The 21229-nt window shown below is 36.2% G+C and overlaps 1 protein-coding gene across 2 annotated transcripts in view; it reads left to right on the top strand.

Moving 5' to 3' along the window:
- Positions 1-17746, top strand: part of SCLT1 (sodium channel and clathrin linker 1) — a 183161-nt gene extending 165415 nt beyond the window's left edge. For both annotated transcript variants that reach the window (XM_074274165.1, XM_074274166.1), the window contains exons 19-21: positions 4690-4768; positions 6536-6631; positions 10166-17746. In XM_074274165.1, the coding sequence (XP_074130266.1) occupies positions 4690-4768; positions 6536-6631; positions 10166-10228 (238 nt within the window). In that variant the 3' untranslated portion in view covers positions 10229-17746. The remainder of the gene's footprint in view (positions 1-4689; positions 4769-6535; positions 6632-10165) is intronic.
- The last annotated feature ends 3483 nt before the right edge of the window (positions 17747-21229 follow it).

Below are 21229 nucleotides of genomic sequence, written 5' to 3'. Positions count from 1 at the left end.
AAAGACCTTCTATTTTAGACATCATTAGAATGTTGGGTGCCTCTCCCCATAATCCCAGTTATCAAATGTCCCCCATGCCTCCCCTCACCCTGTCAGAATCAGATTGTCAGAGTTCCCTTGCTGCTCTCAGCATCCTGACTCTGCCTCTGCTTCAGTCTGCCCTCCTTGAGTCTAAGCCATGTGTCTATATGTCATTGAGAACTCACATTATGTGCTGGATTCTTGGAAACGATAGTCTCATTCAGCCCTGGGACCAAACCATGGATCCCTTTCAAATAAATTAAATATTCTCTAATCTCTATCCTGTCTCAGTTTCTCTGGCATTACAATATGTTATTATTACCACTGCCTCTTGATACAATTCTAGAAATGTTAATTATAACAATAAGAAAAAATTAATAAGTACAGGCAAGAGGGGAAAAAATACTTTTTTAAATATATGCTTTACTTAAAGTATTCTAGAGGGTCAACTAAAAATTGATTGAAACTCTTATCTTGAAGAACCTTGCAGGATATAAAATAAATCCACACAAATTTTCAGCATTTCTCTGTAAAATGATTACAACAGGAAGATATAGCAATAGAAATTCCATTGAAAATAACTATAAAATAAGAACAAGAAATAAACAGTAAGTACCTACTATATGCTAGGTACTGTGTCAAGCACTGGGGGGTATCAAAATAGACAACATTCCCTGCCCTTAGGGAACTGACAGTCCAATGGGGAAAACAATAAATATTTGGTAGTCAAGTCTTCCATCACATAAACAAAGGAACTATATTAAGTGCAATTACTAAACATTCTTTATAATAATAAAGATAGACCCAGGTCATTAAACAAATGTTGGATAAATACTCAAAGGCAAGTAATTCAAATATAATAAAAATACCATTACTGCCTAAATCAATTCGTTTATTCAGTTCTTAAGTTCTTTAGTCAAAACTTACAGAGCTAGAAAAAGAAATAATGAAATGCATCTTGAGGAACAAGAAGTCAAAATACTTAAGGGAAATTAAAAAAAAAAAAAGTGGGGGAAAAAGAGTTTGGTAGTATCAAAACTGTAAGTTACACTACAAGTTAAACAATCATCAAAATGACTCAGTACTAGTTAAAAAATAGAGATGTCAATCATTGAAACTTATTAAACAACATACATAAGTAAATGAATACAGAAATCCGGTGTTGATAAACCCTCAGACCTCTGAGACTACTGAGATAAGGATGCATACTCAGAAAAAAAAAAAAAAGTCTACTGGGGAAATTAGAAAACAATTTGATAGTTACTAAATTTATAACAAAACCTTACCCCTATATGCTAAAATAAGCTCAAATTTGATGTACCAACTAAGCAAGTAGGGGGTGCAGTAGAGAGAATGCTGTATTGGAAGTAAGACCTGAATTTAAATTCTACCTTAGCACATAATCCTGGGGCTGGTCATTTAACCTCTATCTGCCATAGTTCCCTGGTATATAAACTGGAAATTATAATAATAATAATAGCATCTACCTCCCAGTTTTTATGACTATCTAATGAGATAATATCCCCAAGAGCTTTATAAACTTTAAAGTATTATATAGGTGATGTTACTATAGGTTATTATACAACTTGGAAATAAAGGGTGACATCATAAGCAAATTAGAATAGCAAGAAATAAAATGCTTTTCAGATATTTGGGTAGAGGAATTAAAATGACAGGATTTCAGAAAATTAAATGGACAACTTCAAATATATAAAATTGTATTTTTGCACAAACCCACACCAAACCAATATAGCTAAAATTAGCAGGGATACATCCTGAAAAAAATCTTTGCAGCAAGTTTCTCTGATAATGGTCTCATTCTGAGATATATGAGAAACGGATTCAAATCTATAAAAATAAAAACTAGTTCCCATTTGATAAATGGTCAAAACATATGAAAAGTCAATTTCCCAAAGGAAGAAATCAAAACTATTAGGAACCATATGAAAATAATCCAAATCACTAATAACTAGAAAATGCACTTTAAAAAAACTCTGAGGTTCTACCTTACACCATCAGATTGGCAAAGATAACAAAAAATGAAAATGATAATTCTTGAAAGAGCTTTGGGAAGACAGAAACACTTTTACAGTTGATGCAGCTTTGAATTGGTCCAGCCACTCTGGAAAGCAGTATAGAGCCATACCTAAAAAGTCACTAAACTATGCACATCTTTGATCCAGTTAATGCTAATGGTATTCATTAGCAGGCCCATACTCCAAGAGATTATAGAAAAAGAAAAGGGACTCATATATACAAAAAAAAAATTTATAAATCTTTATAATTGTAGCTCTTCTTATAGGGTGCTTATCACTTGGGGAATGGCTAAACAAGTTACAATTTATGCATATAATAAAATTGTTATAGTGCCATAAGAAATCATGAAAGTTATAGTCTCAGAGAAATCTGAGAAGACTTTTATAAAAGAGTCAGACTAATGTGAATTGAACCAGGAAAACGATGTGCATGTTTACAATAAAAATAGCACTAAAAAAAATAATAATAATAACCTTTGAAAGGCTTAAGAAATCTCACCAATACAAAGGCCAGCCATAATCCCAGAAGACTAAATATAAATTATGCTAGTCACTTTTTTTTTTTTTTTTTTTTTTGGAAAGACAATCAGGCTTAAGTGGCTTGGCCAGAGTCACATAGCTAGTAAGTGTCTGAGTTCAGGTTTGAATTTGGATCTTCCTGACTCCAGAGCACAGATCCACTGTGCCTTACTAGTCACTTTCTGGCAGAGAAATGCTATATTTAAAGCACAAAATGAGTTTATATATTTCTGAGAATAGTCACTGCAGGGATTTGTTTTGCTTGCAAATATATTTTATGTATTTGTTAGGGATAGGGGAAATGAGAGGGGAAATAAAATTCATTTTTTGTTGATTTTTAAAAATTATATTTAGTATTTTTTGAAAAATAGAAAAAGATATTAACAAGCACATGTGTGCTGAATAAATGAGGTAGGTCAGCCATATTACAAATATGAGCACTAGCAGATAGACCAACCTAGTGTTACGCTGGTATCAACAAAGCAGTAAAAGACCATAAAAGATAACCATAAGCATATTGAACAAATTTTCCATGAAAAATTTAAGGACATAAAAAAAAAGAATTTTACGAAATGGAAAGGTACTGGGTTGTCATCTATACCTGTAGAGTTTTGATACCAGTGAATTCAGAGATCCATTGAACTAACAAATAGTCATCCATTTATTTTGTTCCAACAGCTTCATAACACTGTCAAAATTAGAATAAGTTTTCTAGTTTCCTAACACATGTGATTACTGTTGAACAAAGAATTATACAAAGTCATGTCTTGGATCTAATTTCATCTTTAATGCCATAATTAAAAGTGATCTGGTCAAATAGTCTTTCCATTCAGTTGCTTCTCATAAAATCTCTCTCCTTTATTAAGCTGATAGTATGGTTGTAATGCTTCTAATATGAGTTTACGTTGGTTTAGAGAATTGCTGTGACTTTGAATAAATTACTTAACTTCTCCAGGAATCAGGTTCTTTATCTTTAAAATTGAAGATATAGAATTAGGTGATCTCTTATAGTTTCCCCTGAACTTTCCAAAAAATGTTTGTTCATCTTGCTATGTCAAATCACTGAAGAGGAACAACTGAGTTTATAAGTACAGAAGTCCATTTTTTGTCTTTATTCTATCACCAAAGATTCATAGGTCATTTTTCAAGTTAAGTATATGTTTTATCTTCAGTGTGATCTTCAGTCAAAATACTTTTCCTGACTGGCTAAACACTTTAGATAGAAATTTTTCTAGTAGTTTGTAAAGCAAGCCTTTATTTCAGTTAAAGATGGTAATTTAAAAAAATAAAATAAAATAAAATTTAAAAAGGCTAGTATAAACAGATATTAAAAGTTACATATATGTCCCTGCTGGCCAGTAAGTAATTTACAGCTATAGTTAAAATGATGTGACATATTGATCTGAAGATGTCTTTTACAGAAACAATTTTCATATGATGCTTATTTTAACACTAAAAACTATAAACCCATTTTTGCCATTTTGATGATTATTCTAAATATTCCATTTATATGTGTGCATATTTGTGTGAATGTATTGTATGTATTGATATATATATATATTATATGTATGTAGATAGATATATAGATATATATATATATATATATCTAGAGAGAGAGATATCTATAGAGATAGAGATAGAGATAGATAGATATTATATAGCTCTAAATATCTGCTTTGGACTAAAGGATACCCTAATCAAATTGTGACCTAATATTCAAAATTAATAAAGAATATAATTTCCTAACAAACATTTGGTCTAAGGAAGCATTTTAAATATACTTACAATTGAAACAATGATGAAAAGAAATATTGGTAATCTTCTAGGAGGAAAATATTGACAAAAAAGTTCAGACTTTTCCACCTTAAAAATAACACAGACATACTGTGTATATGTATACATACACGTAAATGTATGTATATGGTATGTAAGTGTATACATATATATATATGTATACACACACACACATATATTTAATTTTTTAAATTTGGTGTTATAAGAAATTTATTGTGATGAGCAGTTTTTACCTACAGGTGATTTATTATAATAGTCAATGTCTTTGTGTATTGAATCACTATATTAATAAAATTTCTTTATTTCTTTTGATTGATAGAATTGAACTGAATCAACAGAAACTTCATACCCAAGAATTGCTTTCTCAGCTGGAAGCAGCAAAGGAAAAGGTAGTAGAGGTAAGATAATGACTCTAGTGAGAGAACTTTTTTTGTAGCTTAATATTTGTGTTATAAAGTTTTACTTGAGCTAAGTTCAAATGAATTATTTGCTTATAATTGCCCATAAAGCTAAAAATGCTTATTGTAGGAAAGAACTGGAATTTGAAAAGTCTACCATCTTATTTGCATTTGCTAGAATATATATCTATTAAATTTAAATTTATTCTTGAAATATAAATGATAAAATTAAGCATTTTGATTTATCCATGATTTAGAGAACATTGTGAAGAGCATTTAGCCCTCTCTTGCATGCCTAAAATTAATTTTTAGTGGCTCTTCAAAATTTTATTTTATTCCATGACAACAGTGAAAGAATAGAATTTGTGATTTATTAAAATATACTTATCCATGGATGTAAAAAGTTTTGAATAAAATGTATTTTTTTTAATATTTCAGGCTGGTATGGAATCTTACTTATCTGAGAGTATATCTGAATGGTACAAAATTGAAATAGTCAATTTCTGGTTGATAATTAAGGCTATCTAAAATGCTTTAAGGTATTTTAGTGCTTCTTTTAATGTTCTTATTTTGGAGCAAAGTAAGTCAGAGAAATGTACAGAAGCAGTAATAGAAATGTAATGACTTTATTTAGGACATATGTTCTTTTAAAACTTGAATGCTCAAATTTTGATGTAGTAGACATGACATTCATTCTTACTAGTGATATAAATTGTTATTAGTTCGTCAAATGTCTTTTTCTTTTTTTGATTAATAAAAGTAAGCAGATTTAAACTCCAAATTCCTTAGGATCTAACCCCTTCCTAATTCCCTTCTATTTGGAAACTAAAATTAAAGAATACAATTCTGCTCAGTAAGATCTAAGTGATTCATTAAAAAAAAAAAGACATTTAATTTTTTAAAATATAACTATAAGGCAATAGATGCAATACAGGATTAATCCAACTTGGCACAAAATTATTAAGTCAAACCTAAAATCCATCAGATACAGGAAGAATTGTTAGAATGATTTATCTTCATATTTTATTAATGCTGCTTCAGGCAGCAAGCACTTACTATCATCAGTATATCATTCCTAATTATAAGAGTTAATGTAAAACAACTCGGTAGATTCTTTAAACTGATCAACAATATAGTATTCCATGAGTCATTTGAAACTATTTTGCCAAATGGCTTTATTGACCTTAAAATATAATCATTGTGGCTAGTAAGTAGTAAAGACTACACAAGGACTTGACTTCCAAATCTTATCCCTCTGCCCCATATCTTGTAAGGCAGGGAGCTTGCTCTCTCTCATTCTTAGTTTGATCATTATTCATGTAAGAAAAGGTTGAATATTTCAGAAAGGATCCTCTAGGATAATATGTTCTTTCTATTGCATGTAAATAATAGTGAAGTCTTTTTTTTTTTTTTACCAATTTTTTTAAAAGCACACATGTCAAAGTTAACAAAACAAGAATTAAAAATAATTTTCTTGTCACCTTTTGAATTACACTTATTACCAATTTGCTTTTAATATTAATAACTTGTTTTCTTGGAAGGTTGTTTTGTACAGAAAAAAGAATTTTGCAGTGAGAATGTGAAATCTAATTTAAAAACTGATCCTATTGTATGAAAACTATATTATGTCATCTTTTTGCTTTTTTGCAAATAGTGCAGTGTCCAAATGCAGCACCACTCAAACTCTCTCCTTTAAGGCTTCTCCACTTTACATTAGAATGTATTAACAAAAGCCTATGTTTCTATGACATTATTTCCTTAAAACAGAATGAAAAGATAATTATGGAACATCAAGAAAAAACCAACAGACTTCAGAGACGCCTGAGTCAGGCAGAACAGAGAGCAGCTTCAGCCACTCAGCAGGTAGAGAAAAAGTTCACTACTGCTAGATGAAAAAAATAAGTCTAAGTGGGACAAGAATAAGAAAAATATTTTAAAAATTCCTAGAGAATAACTGGGTTTTGTTTACTTTAAGTAAACAAATTAAAGCAATTAAAATTAGGAACCTTAATTTGACATTGAAAACTAACAAACTCAGAGAACTGAAGAATTTTGGAACGTCTGAGATTAATTGGCCCAAATACACACTCTTAATAGATGGTATTAATTTTCTTCAGAAGAGAGAACTAGAATATCTTCTGATGTGAAGGTGTGAGACTATCACATCTTTATACTTAAGATTAGACAGTTTTTTAAAAATATCAACAGCATTATGTTAATTTTTGTTGTGTTTGTACTTTTTTAAGTAGAAAAAAAAGTTGACCTTCAGAAGGGCAACCTCATTTGTTCCTGGTAAATAAATTCACTTAAATAATCACTGAGATGATAAAATCATGAATAGGAAACCTCAGAGATCATTACATATTAAGTAATTTCATCTACGTTTCTTTTTCAGTAGTTATCTGTGACATTCCCCTGTGATGAATAGGTCCTAGGTTTTTAGGAATTAATTTCAAATTTTTTTAATCTGATACTATCATTATCATGAGCTAACTCTCATCTGATATATGTATCCTCATCTTCACAGCTAATCTCTTTGAGACATCTGACTTCATTTCCTATCCCCTCTTTTCTAAAACTTCCCAGTCTAGCTTCTAGACTTATCATTTAACTGAAATTATTCTCTCCAAAGGCACCACAGATCTCTTAATAGCCAAATCTAATGGTCTCATTTCAGGCTTCATCTTTCTTGATTTCTTTACATTTGACACCTTTGATATTTTCTCATCTGGGACACTCTTGGCTATCATGGTTTTTGTGACTTCCTCCTAATTCTGCTATCTGTCCAACTACTCCTTTTTCTATTCCTTTGTTCGTTCAAGCCATGCTCAATAAGTCTAGGTCATTAGTTCTAGGAGCCAAAGGCTCCTAGGCTCCCTCTTCTAACTTCCCTTGATTCTATTTCAGTTTGTCATCTCAGCAGCTTTCATAGGTTCAAGTCTTTTCTGAGTCTCCTTCATGCATCAGCAATTGTGGTTTTTACATTTATAACTTGATATCCTGTAGACATTTCAAAATTAGCATGTCCAAAGCAGAACTCCTTACCTTTTCCCTCTTCTAAACTTTCATCTCATTATTGAAGGCACATCTTCCTTAGCAGCCAGTTTGCAGTTTTGATGTCATACTCATCTTTTCACTCTTACTCACCACACATGTTCAATTTATTGCCAGAATTTGTTGTTTCTGTCTTCACAGCATAACTCATGTATGTCTCCTTTGAGGCACTCACACAACCACCACCCTAGCTCGGGTCCCCTTTACTTCTCGCCTGGAGTCTCAAGTGTCTTCTCATTCTAATCTATCCTCCACTTAGCTGTTCAGATTATTTTTCTAAAATGTATTTCTCTTTCAGTCATCCCTTTGCTCAGCAAACTCCAGTGGCTCCCTGTAACCTCCAGTATCAATTATGGAGTCTTATTGACATTTAAAGGTTTTCTTCATGCTTGGTTTCTTCCTTTACCATCTTATCCTTTAAATCTCATCACATAGTTTATGATCCAGCCACTCTGGCCTATTTGTGAGTATTATGACTCCATATTCCATCACTTTGCCTTGTATCAGTTGTTCTCCATGACTGGAACTTTTAGCCTCTTATGTCTCTGACTTTTCCTGACTCCCCTCAAGATCCAACTAAAATTCCACCTTCTGAAAGAGGTCTTTCTTTTTTCCTCTAGCTGCTAATGCCTTCTCTTCTCAAATTATAGGAGGTATATGTACCTAATTTTTTACATTGTCCCTGATATCAGAATGCAAACTTTTCAGAGTTAGATATTTTTTCTTTCTTTGTATCATTTTGGCACTTAGCTCTTAACAACTGCTCCTTAATAAATTAATAGCTTCGGTGTTAGAGTTTGTTGCATAAATTCAGTAATTATCAGGATGTGATGGAATACAGTAGTCAAAAGTAATAAGTTTCAAAAATTAAATTACATATTTTCTAATTTGAACTAGTTCATTGAAAAAGATGCAAATCCATATCTTAGAAATTGTCAGTAATTCCTCTGGGTTCCTTTTCTTGGACTGTTTCTTATATGAAGTAGAAGTTGTTCTCTGTCATCTTTGTCCCATCATGAAATTTCCTACAATTTAAATGCTCATTTACTTTCATTATGGAGTGGTTTTCAGTAAAGGTTAGTACCTTTGTTACTATTCTAACTTCCCCCATTTCCAGCAAAGATTGGATGACTACTTATCTGGTATGGTCTAGTGCAGACTCTTTATCTGAGATGGTGTGACCCATGTGACTGATTCCAGTTCTGAGATTTTATGCGTCTAAAGACTGTGTTGAAAGAGATAACCTATTTAGCATTGTTATCTTAAATTCTATGGGGAAAAGGATTTACTAGAAGAGTCATTGTAATAACTCATGTTTATGTATTTTTTTCCTTTGGAATAACTCTTTTAAGTGTGTGGGAGTACAGAAGTTATTGTCCTAGTTTTACAAATGAGAAAAATGTTACATTGAAATTAAGTGAATTACCCATAGTCACTATGTTCTAGAATTTGAATTCAAATTCAGGTCTTGTGATTCAAAGTCAAGTGTTCTTTCCATTACCCTACTCTGCCTCTTATAGAAGTGATCATATTTTATTTCCTGCCCTATGGCAGTACAGTTATTTGTTATGTCTTAAGCTAAAAATTTCAACATTTTCTTTGTGGGAGTCTTTAATACTGTTTTATCAAAGCCCTAGTCTGTGAAAGTAAGTTTTTCTTGCAACTCAACAGCAAAAGCTTATTAATAAGGATAAAAAGTTGTTCATCCATATCATCTTTATAATAATATTCTAAATGCTCCCTTGAAAACAAATCAATTAAATCTTTTTTTTTACATTATTCTAGGTCCTTTCATTTTTATATTACTTTTCTCTAACACTTATATATTTGAAAAAAACCACATGTATATGTGTATATATATATATATATATATATACATATACATGTGATTTTTTTTCAAATATTCAATTCTAGTTATGTTATATTAGACATAATATCCTGAATAAAGAATTTACAGTTGATAGATTGAAAAGTTTGAAGGATTGTTTAACATCCTGGGTCTTAGTGGCAGAGCACATAATCATAGTAGTTTTTTATACTGCATTTTTTTTTACTCATATTTAGTTTGTAGTCTAAGCAGTGTAGGTCATTTGTTGTAGTCTCTTTTCTAAGTACTTCTTGGTATATTACCCTTCGCTATTAAATATCTTCTTACTTTGAAAAGAATTTCTCTCATTTATTAAACATTCACATTCTAAAACTATGATAAGATATCCCAACAAAAGAAGACCTTAATAAATATTGATTGTAAAATTTTGGTCCATTTTCTTTTCTTTTATTCTGCTAAACTGAAACTTTCCATGGGAAAAAGAACACCTTACTGATTGTTTGTTTTAATTGCAGCTCAGTGTGATTACAATACAGAGAAGAAAAGCAGCCTCCATGATGGATCTGGAAAAAATTTAAAAATATGCATCGTTCATTCACATCCCTTTAGAGTTGGGAAAGCTGTCAGAGTAGCTGTATATTGGAATGGTAAAGCCTGAAGCATATGCTTAGGCTTGTGTCATTGTGCATAAGCAGTTTCCTGTTTGGGGGGATGGGAAAGCCAAACAGTGACATCTTCACAGTAAGTAAAGGAAATAGACTACAAAAATATAGTCCCCTAATGAACTTCAGTGGAGAATAAAGTCATCTAAGAAGAGTTCATTCCCCTCATGAAACTGTATATTTGTTTACTTACCTTTTCCCTCCTCTAAAAAGCTAAAGTGTTTATTATAATCCTAATCATGAAAAAAGACATTTTTTAAAAATGCTAGAATTTTAATTTTTCTACCTTCAAGAATTTGTGGACTTTTACAACTGATCATAACTTCCAAACAATTTTTTCGTATTTCCTAAATGTCCATTTTCTACAGTGAACTCTTCAAATTGTAATAAATTTTCCTTTTTTGAAAATGATGCTGTCATACATCTTGATATATATATATGTACACATACACACACACACACACACACACACACACACACACATATATATATGTAGTTTTGTAATAATTCTGACTCATTTCCAGTATTTCTAGGACTTGCTGTCTAAGGATTTTTAGGCTTTGTGTCTATTCTCCAAAGGAATAGGGATCAGTTGTGCTCATGGTCTAAAATCAGTTAAGCATTTAAAATTTGTTCTGTTGATATTTTAAATCTTTGAATTTCTTATTCTATTTACTTATTTGTAATTCTTCTAGGATTCTCTTTTTATCAAAGTACTTCCGGGTTACTATATTTCTGAAAGTTTTATTTGCAAATTGGTAACATTACGAGTTAGACAGTGAGTCACCAGAGTTGATATTGCCGCTACCGTTTTTATAGAATGTAGGATCTAAACAAAATTAAGCATTCTGAATTCATCAGATCAATCATTTGGGCCTTACAAATACTCTGAAAATGGATTGGCCTAAAATGTCATAAGATAAATTGGATTGCCTACTTTATGTAACAGAAAGAACATGTCTAAACCAACATGAAACCTGACATCTAAATCCAGAAGTACCATCTTCCTTTTATTCTTAGCTTTCACCTTTCTGATACCTGTTTTCCTTGTTGATGAAAAGAATGCTATTATTCCCAATATTTTTATTTCTAAAGTACCTTGAAAGCAAAAAAAAAAAAAGTATATATATGCATGTAAATGTATAATTAATTACATACTTATCCTCTTTGATTATTTTGATTTTTGAGAGTGTTTTTTATTTCTGTCCTTAAAGCCAATTATTTTCTATAATTGTGAATTCAAAGACAATTCAAAGTAAAATGTGTCTTCTCATGGAGGACTTGGAGTCAGAATAATCTGACTAAATCTGACCTCCGTCACTTGCTCCAAGATCACGGACAAAGCCTGTAACTTCTCTGGTCCTCAGCTCTGTGTCCCCTTAGGGGTCTAAATCTAGGGATGTAAAACTCTGCTCACTGCTCCCGAGTAACACTTGCTCCATCTTCTAAAAACATGCACATTCTCTCTCCCCGCCCTCCTCTTTCTTCCTCCCTCCCTTTCCCTTCCTCTTTTTCTCCTGGACTCCCAAGATTTCCCCTCCTTAAGACTCTTTGGGATTTCCCTCCGGATTCATTTGCTTTCCATGTGCACAGAGATGGGAATGGCTTCTCCTACCCTGGTTTAACGGGTTCTCCAGGGGTGGGCCAGAATAATCTATACTAAGAACATGCCTTTTTGGTGGTGAAGGTTTGGATCAAGTTTGTGCCAGTACTAACAACAAAATCTGACTATTAATAGCTACTTTTATTTCCCCAAAGTCCATTATTATGTGAAGATTATGTGATGTTTCTAAGAAGCCCTTTTTTAATCATAAATTCTGCTTTTTTTCTCACAATAACATTTATTTTGTATACTCCTTTCAGAAAGAGGAGACGTTGAGGAGACTAACAGGAGAGAGCAAAAGGAAATGAAATGGAGTCACACACATAACGCATTTTACTTATTCGTGTTTCTTTATTGTGTCTCTGAATGAAGAAAGACGCTAGGATCACCTCCTTTTCCTCTGTAGATGAATATCCAAATCAGAGACCCCCAGACTTCGGAAGAGTCTCCCTTCTGAAGCCACATGATAAGGCTCCCTCCCCACCAAGTGCCACACACCTTATTTACCTGGCAGCCGTCCCCAGTTGGCAGCAGTTGTACATTCCGCGGCCATTCCCCGCTGCCAGCGCGGCCCCCGTCTCACCGGCGGCTCGGCACGGGGAACCACTGCTCTTCGCGCCCTCTCGGCGCTGGCCGCCGGCGAGCGAGCTAACCGGCTGCCTGGCTAGCGGGCGTCGGTCTTATCGCCCTCTCAGGCCATTTTAAAAGATTACGTCAGATGCCCCGCCAGAGGCGCTCCCAGCCCCGCCCCACAGGTTCCAGGGGATGCTCCCGAGCGGCCGGGCCCGGCTCCCGGCACGTGCGCGCGCTTGGCGAGCGGAAGCTCCTAGATGAGTCGCTTCGTGCCGGGAAGTCCCGGAAAGCTCTTCTCTGCACCCCCTCCCCCCACAACACCTCTTCTCGGAGCCCCTTCCAGGAAGCAAACCCTGCGGGAGAGGTCAGCCGGCTTACTGACCCCCGGGGCCGAGAGGGGCCCGAAAGGAAGGGCCGCGGGCCCGGGAGGGCGGCGCAGGCAGAGAACACTCGGTGCCCGAGCCCCGCGAAGCGCTCCATGAAGCGCGGAAGGCGTCCGCCCTCTGGGGGGGAAGACCCCTGCACGGAAGCGGAAAGAGCGCGGAAAAGCCGATCGAAGCCCGGCCGGCCCTCGCCCTGACGGAGGAGGGAGCTGGCGCGGGATGGGAGGATGGCGAAGCCTGCTCGGGCCACCGGGCCGCTCCTCCAGCACGCGGTGCTGCGGACGGCCCGAGGAGGGGCGCGCCTGGGAAGGTCGGTCCGGGAACGAGCTGGCCCCGAGGAGGCTCCCCGGGCTCAGCCTCCGGGAGAAGCGCGCTCCCGGCCTGCAGTCTGTCCGCAAGGACTTCCCGGCCCGGCAACCGAACCTCCGCCCGTCGCCACGTCTGCGTCCCGGGCTCGGTACCGTGCTGATGCTGGGCGCCTAATAAATGCCTTTTCATCCACGCAGTTGGAAATGGCGCTTCTAGGGCCCTCCCCGGCCTCCTGCCAGAATTACGTCCGGGAACTGGCGGGATCGCCCGAGTGAGAGTGAACTCTCACTCCTCCTAACACTAATAACAACTACTACTACTCGGCCATATTTCGTGGCCGGTACGTGGTCCTAAAGGTCCCCACCGCCCACCCATCAGCACCGCTGTGGTCATCTCACGAGCAGCCGTCCGCCCTTCCACCCGAATGAACTACTTACAAAGGGCACGCGCAGGAAGAAATTCGAGGTGGTGTGACATTGTCGCTGCAGATGAAACAGGAGAAACAAGTTACAGCAGAATGGAAGGACGGCGCGTGCCGTCTGGGAGAGAGGCAGACGGCGAATTTAGCCTGGTCCTTTCCAAAGGCCACCGGAAACGCCCCGCCGCGATGTAGCGCGCGGACCGTGGGGAGTGTGGGTGAAAATGACTGCCGCTCACACATCTTCCATCGGCAGAGGACGAGGAAGTAAAGAAATTCCTCCAAGAACTTGATAAGACGCTCCAAATTAAATAAAAATAATTTGGTATCTGCTGACTGAAGGCAATTGTTCTCCTGTGTGTAGTAGTAAGAAATAGGAGAAGCATAGCATATATAACATAGCCAAAAGACTAGAATATACAGAAACCTCACGTCCCTGACAGTCTCTTTTTAAAAAGGAACGGAAGTAGTTATGATGAGCTCCTAGCAACACCACAAAGAATTAAATTATCTTCTAATAGTCGGGAAACAGTTTATTACTTAGGTAGAAATAATAGTGAATTGTCTCTGTCTGATTAAGCCATCAGGGTGGGTTAGAGGAAAGACCAAAATCAATACAAAATCAGGATGAAAATGAGAGTATTCATGTGCAATAGAAAGAACTGATCCTATTTTATTCAGATTTTTATGATGAAAAATATACAGGTGGAAGAAAGGATAGAGTTGTGGAATGTACTGCCTCATAATTTGTTCTGTTTAAGGTAGGAAGGGAGAGATTAAAGTTCAGTCTAACCTGTGATTTCAGTGCTGGTTGAGTAAATCCCTTCCACCACGCAGATCATCAATTCTTCTACAACTTATAAGAAAGTTGCCTGCGACACTGAGAAGTTTCGTGACTCATCCTGGTCTCAGTGTAGCGTACACTCATTTTCTTAAAACTGCTTTGCTAAGTTTAACCAGAGTAAATATTTTCATGAAATGTTTTTGATGTTTTCTATTCCCTATATTACCATAGTTATCCCAAATGTTCCTTTTCCTATCCCTCCCTGAGAGCTGAACTATATGCAATTAAATTTTTTTAAAGAGAAAAAAAAATTAGCACAACTGACAATACATTGAAAAAATTCAAAAACATTCAATGGAATGCCTGTGGACCTTCTTCCTACATAAAGTAGGTTGGCGGTGACTTCTTATATATCTTTATTCAAATCCTGTTTGATCGTTATCATTTTGTGACATTGCTTTTGATTTTATGATGTTTAGTTGCTCTTTCCATTTATATTTTGTAGCTGCTAAGTTTAATGTTTTGTTGGCTCAACTTCACTTGGCATCAGTTCATGTAGCTCTTTCCATGCTTTTCTGTATTTATTACACACATCATTTTCCCACAGCACACCGATATTCCACTGTATTAATGTACCATCATTTATTTAGCCATTTCTCAATTGGTGGATATTTATTTTGTTTCCAATTCTTAGCTAGCACGAAAAAGTGCTACTATAAATATTTTAGAATATATAGGGACTTTGTTCTTGTCAATGGATCCTTTTTGAGAATGAATCCAGTAATGGAATCTCCAGCTCAAATGGTATTATATAAACATTGTAATCACTTTATTTGCATTATTCCAAATTGCTTTCCAAAAGGATTGTGCCATTTTATAATTCCACCAACAATATATATTTCTATGGTTTTCCTTCCACAAACTCCTCCATTTTGTTGGTTGTTTTTCCGCCCCAAAAAATCGCTGGTGTGAAGTGAAACCTCAGGGTTGATTTGATTTTCATTTGTTTTATTATTAATAAGTTTCACCATTTTTGATGTGGTTGTGAACACTGCAGTTTTTTTTGAGAACTCTTTCTCATATCTTTTCTCATACCATATTCATATCGTTTGAATATTTACATATTGAGAAAGTAGATAGATAAATAATTGGATGGATGGATGAAGAGATATCCTCATACAAGGCAAAATATATCTTCTACCCATATCTGAGAAAAGAATCTGATATTTTTCTTCAAATTTTTTTATATAATCCTTAAAAGTAAGGTCATGTATCCATTTAGACTATATTGTGAATGTGGTGTAAGGTGTTAGTCTAAACCTAATTTCTGCCAGATTTGATTTCCAATTTTCCCAGTAGTTTTTATCAAATAGGACATTTTCTCTTAGGTAATTTATATTTTCTGTCTTGTCAAACACTGGATTTTGATATAAGAACATATTTTAAAATCTTATGGATGATCACCAGTTAACAAACATTTGTTTAGTGCCTACTTTGGGCCCAGGTAGGTCCTAAGAATACAAAGACAAAAATGAAACAGTATTGCCTCATAAACCAGAAAAGTAATGAAGATTAAAATTGATTTAAAGAAAGCTTAGGGAAAACCTCACTAAGTGAAGAAATCCTCCAAGTGAAGTAATCCAAAGGGAATTTGAAGATGAAAATTGGAAGACCCTAAAAAGAAAAGAAGAAAAAAGCTGCCAAGACTTACAACAAACTTTTTTTCACTACCAAGGATAAAGAGCCATAGCATTTAGACTTCAACATCCAAGTACCTAGAATATGTACAACTGTTGCTAAATAAACAAAGACATGAAGAGAATCTGGATTAGACCAAAGGTATATAAAAGATTTGTTCTAGAAGCAATTACAAAGGTGTTGCTCAGGGATAGCATAGTGCTGGTTGCATCAAACCCCAGAATATTGGAGAGCTTCTTGGAAGACATCTTTAGCCACTTAGAAGAGCATAGCCCAATCACCCTCACAGGGTATAAATAAATTATTTCTGTTCTTTAAATGATATGAAAATAGATGAGCAACCTGAGAAACTCATCCATCACCATAAGCTCCGGGACAAGTAGTATGAAGGCAAAGATGAATTGGACCCAGAATTGAGAGTGGTCGGAATTGCTTTCAGGAAATGACAAAGCTCCATTTATGATCCTCCCCCCAATTCATCATAAAACAAAAATCCATATTTTAATACAAATATTCTACATAATAATGTGATGATGAATCTTGGAACAATGCAGTCTCCAAATAATTGAAAATGAGTATCAAACAGTGGCTAATGGAGATGTTCATAATGGAGATGAGTAACCTGAACTTTATAACAAATACAGAACTTCAAAGAAGAACTAGTGTAAAGAATTATCATCAGGGAAATAAATAGGAAAAAAAGGGGGGCTAGTTAACCAAAAATGAGAAGTCAGCAACCTTAATATACCTCTGATATCCTCGAAATATCAGGAATGTCACTAATTGTGATTTTTCTCTGCAGCAAACTTGTAAGATGAAAAGTCTCACAGGACAGGCAAACATTGATGAGTTAGGCTTTGCCTCATTGATGATCATCAAATATACGAGGTCAGAAATACATTTGAATACTAATTGGCATCATAGAAAAATCTTACTTCCCTCAGAATTGTTTTTGTGATCTAATGATATTTGTAACATCTTTTTAAAAGCATAAAAATGTTTTCAAATGCAGCAAAAATTGTTGATGATTGATGGTTGAGGAAAATTTTCTAACACAGTATTAGATATGAGAAAAGAAGACTTATGAACATCTATTTCCAGTACTCCCCGCTACAACTGTTAATATGTCTTATCTTTTCATATACAGAATCTAATTGGTCCCGTTATTACAAGATGTAAGAGGTATAAAATAAGAATATAGTGATTCTTAATCAAAGACTTGTAACTATTCTTATGAAAAGAATAATTAAACATCTAGCCACATGTTTTCAATTTTTCTACCTGGCATTATATTCACAATCACTAATAAGAAACTTAAGACTATTTTTTGGATGCATCATTATTTTCACTTTTCTGGTTGGATGCCAGATATTAAATTTTTTTTGCCATATTTAAATCTGCCCTTCTCCATTTTTACAACTATGAGTTTAGATCAAATTGTGATACCTTTTTGCTTGAATTGTTTCAAATACCCTTCCCTATCAAATCCTATCTCTAATACTACTTGCAATTTTTAATACTACTGTTTCTCAGAATACTGAACTCATTTATTCAACCAAAATCTCATCCCATTCCTCCCATGAAGCCTTCTTAAATTCTCTGAAATAATTGTGAATTGTGTATGGATCTACTCCTTTGTTTTGCTATAAATATTCATTGGCTCAAAGTTATCCCTTGATTTAAATGCCTCATTTATTTATGTACATGTTCAGTGTTGATGTCATGCTTTGTGTATCCTTTGTTTCCATCCTCAGTGTTTGTCTTAGATCACTGCCTCTCAGAGGACTAGGGCATACTTAGCTTTAGCTGTTCACAGATGGGTATTTAATAAATATCTTCAGATTGTAATGAGTCTGACATTGTAGTGAAATTGTATCCAGGGAGTGCCTGGATAGGATTTTTCCTGCATAAACCATTCTCCATCAGATTTGGGAGGTTCAGATTTGGAAATGGTTCCCACATGGAATCAGGATGACAACTGGTGGTGGATACAAAAATAGCCGCATGGAGAATTCTTGAAAACTTCTGAATTAGCATACGTGACTAAGAGCGAAAATATGAAGTAATAACTAGTACTATTAAGAAGAACCTGGGGCATCTTGGACATTTTACTTTCTCTATGTAGTTTACATAACACCATCACACTCTCTAAAGCAGTATAAAATAGAATTAGATAAATGCTTTGAACTACTTAGAAGGAATAACATTTTCTGTATGTATAAATAATTGATATTTACTCATTTATTCCATTTTCTAGAAGATTAATAGATGAATGGGAAGGGGACACCACTGACTCCAAGCAGATTTAATCATTATATTATGGACATAGATTCATTGCCTTGGAAGTTCTGTAATATTGGTTTGAAGCTTTCCCTACAGAACTTGCCACTGGACCCTCTGGAAGGCAGTTTTTCATTCTCTAAGGAATGATAAGAAAGGTGCCATGAGGACAAAGGCCATCCAATAATGGGCATAAGGAACAAATATCAGTGGCTGGTGATTCCCTGCTGTGGGGATACTTGACATGAACAGTGGAAGTTCTTTCCTCAAGGCATATATCTGGGGCATATCAAAGCCACTCCTAAAATTTTTCAAGTTCTCTGTTCCCTTAATTAATGGAGGACAAAAGTTACTTATTGCCACAATGAACTTAGAAGCAGTGCCAGGAATTGTGAAGTCCTGGACAAGAAACTGCAGACCTTAGAAGCAGAAATTGTTGTTATTGAAGGCAGGAGCCTCGGAAAGGAGACAGATTTGAAAAGTACGGCTCCTTAAGAAAATGGTATCTTAAGATTTGGGCTTGGGGGCTGAGGTTCAAGAAATAGGAATGATGGATTCTTGACCAGAGATGAGCTGTATCTGATGAGATCTGGGGGGCGGGGGATTCCAGGAGGAATTTTAAATTAATAAGGGAGAAGACCGCTGAATTTCAAAAAGTAATATCCAGCAGTAAAGGCCTCAGGCACCCTAAACAAATGGGATGACCCAGGGACCTTAATGCAGAAAAGTTGTCTCTGAGACCTGGGATGTGGTGACACAAGTGGCAGTGGGAAGGCAACCTCCCTTCCAAAATATAAAACTAGTGAATTTATGAGTTATTATAGACAGATGGGAATGAAGGAGCATGACATACTAAGCCCTGGCTCCGTACAGGAGAGAGAAAAAGTAGAGTCCCTCCTTGGAGGAGTTAGCCTGTAATGAGGGAGGGAACACATACAAAAACTTCAGTTCCATGCGAATGAAAGGACCAGAAGTCCTAGGAGGTCACCAGCAAGGCTGATGGCAAGGCCCAAAGTATTAGGGCAGACCGGTGCTGAAGGGTATAATGGACCGGCAAATGGTAAGATCTAAAGCTTCAAGGGATACAGTGGGAGAGAGTGGGAAAGTCTCCCTGTAATGTCTGTAGTTGGAGGAAGGCTCCGGGTTCATCAAAAAACGAGCAATAGGTTTCCCTGCCCATCCGCCCCGGTGACAGGAAGGGCTGCGGCCCTGGAGGGGTCTGGGGTCCCTGGAGGAGGTCAGGAGAAGGCAAGGGATCCGTGTCTGTGCGTGTGCTCATATCCGTGTCAGACGCTAAGTATGTGGATAAACCAGAGGGGAGAAGCAGGGTGGAGACAAACTGAGTGAGGAACAGTGGAACACAGCAGGAAATGTTGTCTACCCTCCTACAAGCTGCCCAGTGAAAGGAGAAAGGCCGAGTTGGGGAGCAGGGGAGGGGGCAGAGGAGTAATCACCTGGAATAGACTTGTATGCTCAGGACCTCTGAGGGTCCTCATTATACACAGGGCAGCTGGAAAGTCACTTCCAAAAGGCATGTGGTGTGCTGGAAGTGGCACTGCCTTTGGAGTCAGGAATACTTGAGTTCCAATCCTGACTCTGATTCCGGTGAGACCATGCTCTGTCATTTGCCCATTTCAGCTGCATCTTCCTCACCTATAAAATAGATATATTAATCCTCCCTACTAGTCGGTAGCATCATTGTAAAAAAAAAAAAAAACAAAGTTGTAAACCGAGGTATCTTAATGATAAATTGATTTTTATATGAAAGCAAAATGTTATTTCGGATTTGATTCTCACCACAAGGAGCTGCATACTGAAGTAGAAATTTTGGCAATCTTAAGAAGAAATGACTAGTCCACCTCAAAAATTCTAGATGGAAAAGAAGGAAGCCAGATGTAGTCTGACATATACGTAGGGTCTAGAGAATGGGCTTAGGGGAGGCGAGAAAAATAGTTGGAATTCTATTCGCTGAAATTCTTCAAGAGAATTTGGACCAAGAAAAGTGGAGAAGTCGTAAGAACGGAATTCAGACAACACAATTCTGATGGGAAAAAAAAAAAATGTATAAAAAGGTTGGTGGGAATTAAGCAGGAACTTCACAGCCTTCTAGTTAGGAGTTCAAAGTGCTGGCTTCAGAGCTGCCTTTAGTTAAGGAAGAAACCCAAGTCCATCTCCCTTCTGATACATACTGGTTAGGGGCTCTGGGCAAGTCATTTAAGTTTTGGTGCCCCTGGCCCCCAGTAATACTGTAAATTGCAGAGTTTTCCTCCGAGTCCAGAACTCTTGCCAAAGGTTTGGAAGCAAGGTTGCTTAGTATTGATACCAAAGAGTATGTGAGAATGGTCAAAGACCAACGAGTGAGCTGGCAATGAGTGCTGAAGAAAGAGGCTTGGGTTTGGGTTTTTTATGTAGATTTAGATTAGTTGGGGGAAAAATAGAAAGGATATTGAAAGCTCCGGGGAAAATGAGGCATAAAGAGCAGGCCTGCTCAAAATGAAAGAACATGCCTTGCTTCTCAGGAAGAATGATCCGTGGGCTCGGAATGGTGTAGTGAATGTTCGGGAAGTCTAAATCTAACCTCGGAGTAGACACGGTAGCAGTAACTGGACACCCCCAACGCCACAAGCTCGCAGCCACTGTTGGGTGTTATTACTAAGAATCGCTACATGATCTTTGAAAACCCATGGGGGACAGACCTGAGCTTTCCAATTTTCCCAAAATAAAACAGAATAATCTTGTCTAGAGGGTTTGACTCAAAAAACGGATCACTAACAGATTACCTTCAGAACATTTCCAAGTGAAAGAAGGAGGGATCTAAGAGGTTTCATAAAGGTTTTGACTGATGCTGAATCCGTAGATCTAGCTGGAG

The sequence above is a fragment of the Sminthopsis crassicaudata genome, chromosome 6 (genome assembly GCF_048593235.1).
Source record: "Sminthopsis crassicaudata isolate SCR6 chromosome 6, ASM4859323v1, whole genome shotgun sequence".
Classification (NCBI taxonomy): Eukaryota; Metazoa; Chordata; class Mammalia; order Dasyuromorphia; family Dasyuridae; genus Sminthopsis; species Sminthopsis crassicaudata.
This window is presented reverse-complemented; position numbering and strand designations above follow the sequence as displayed.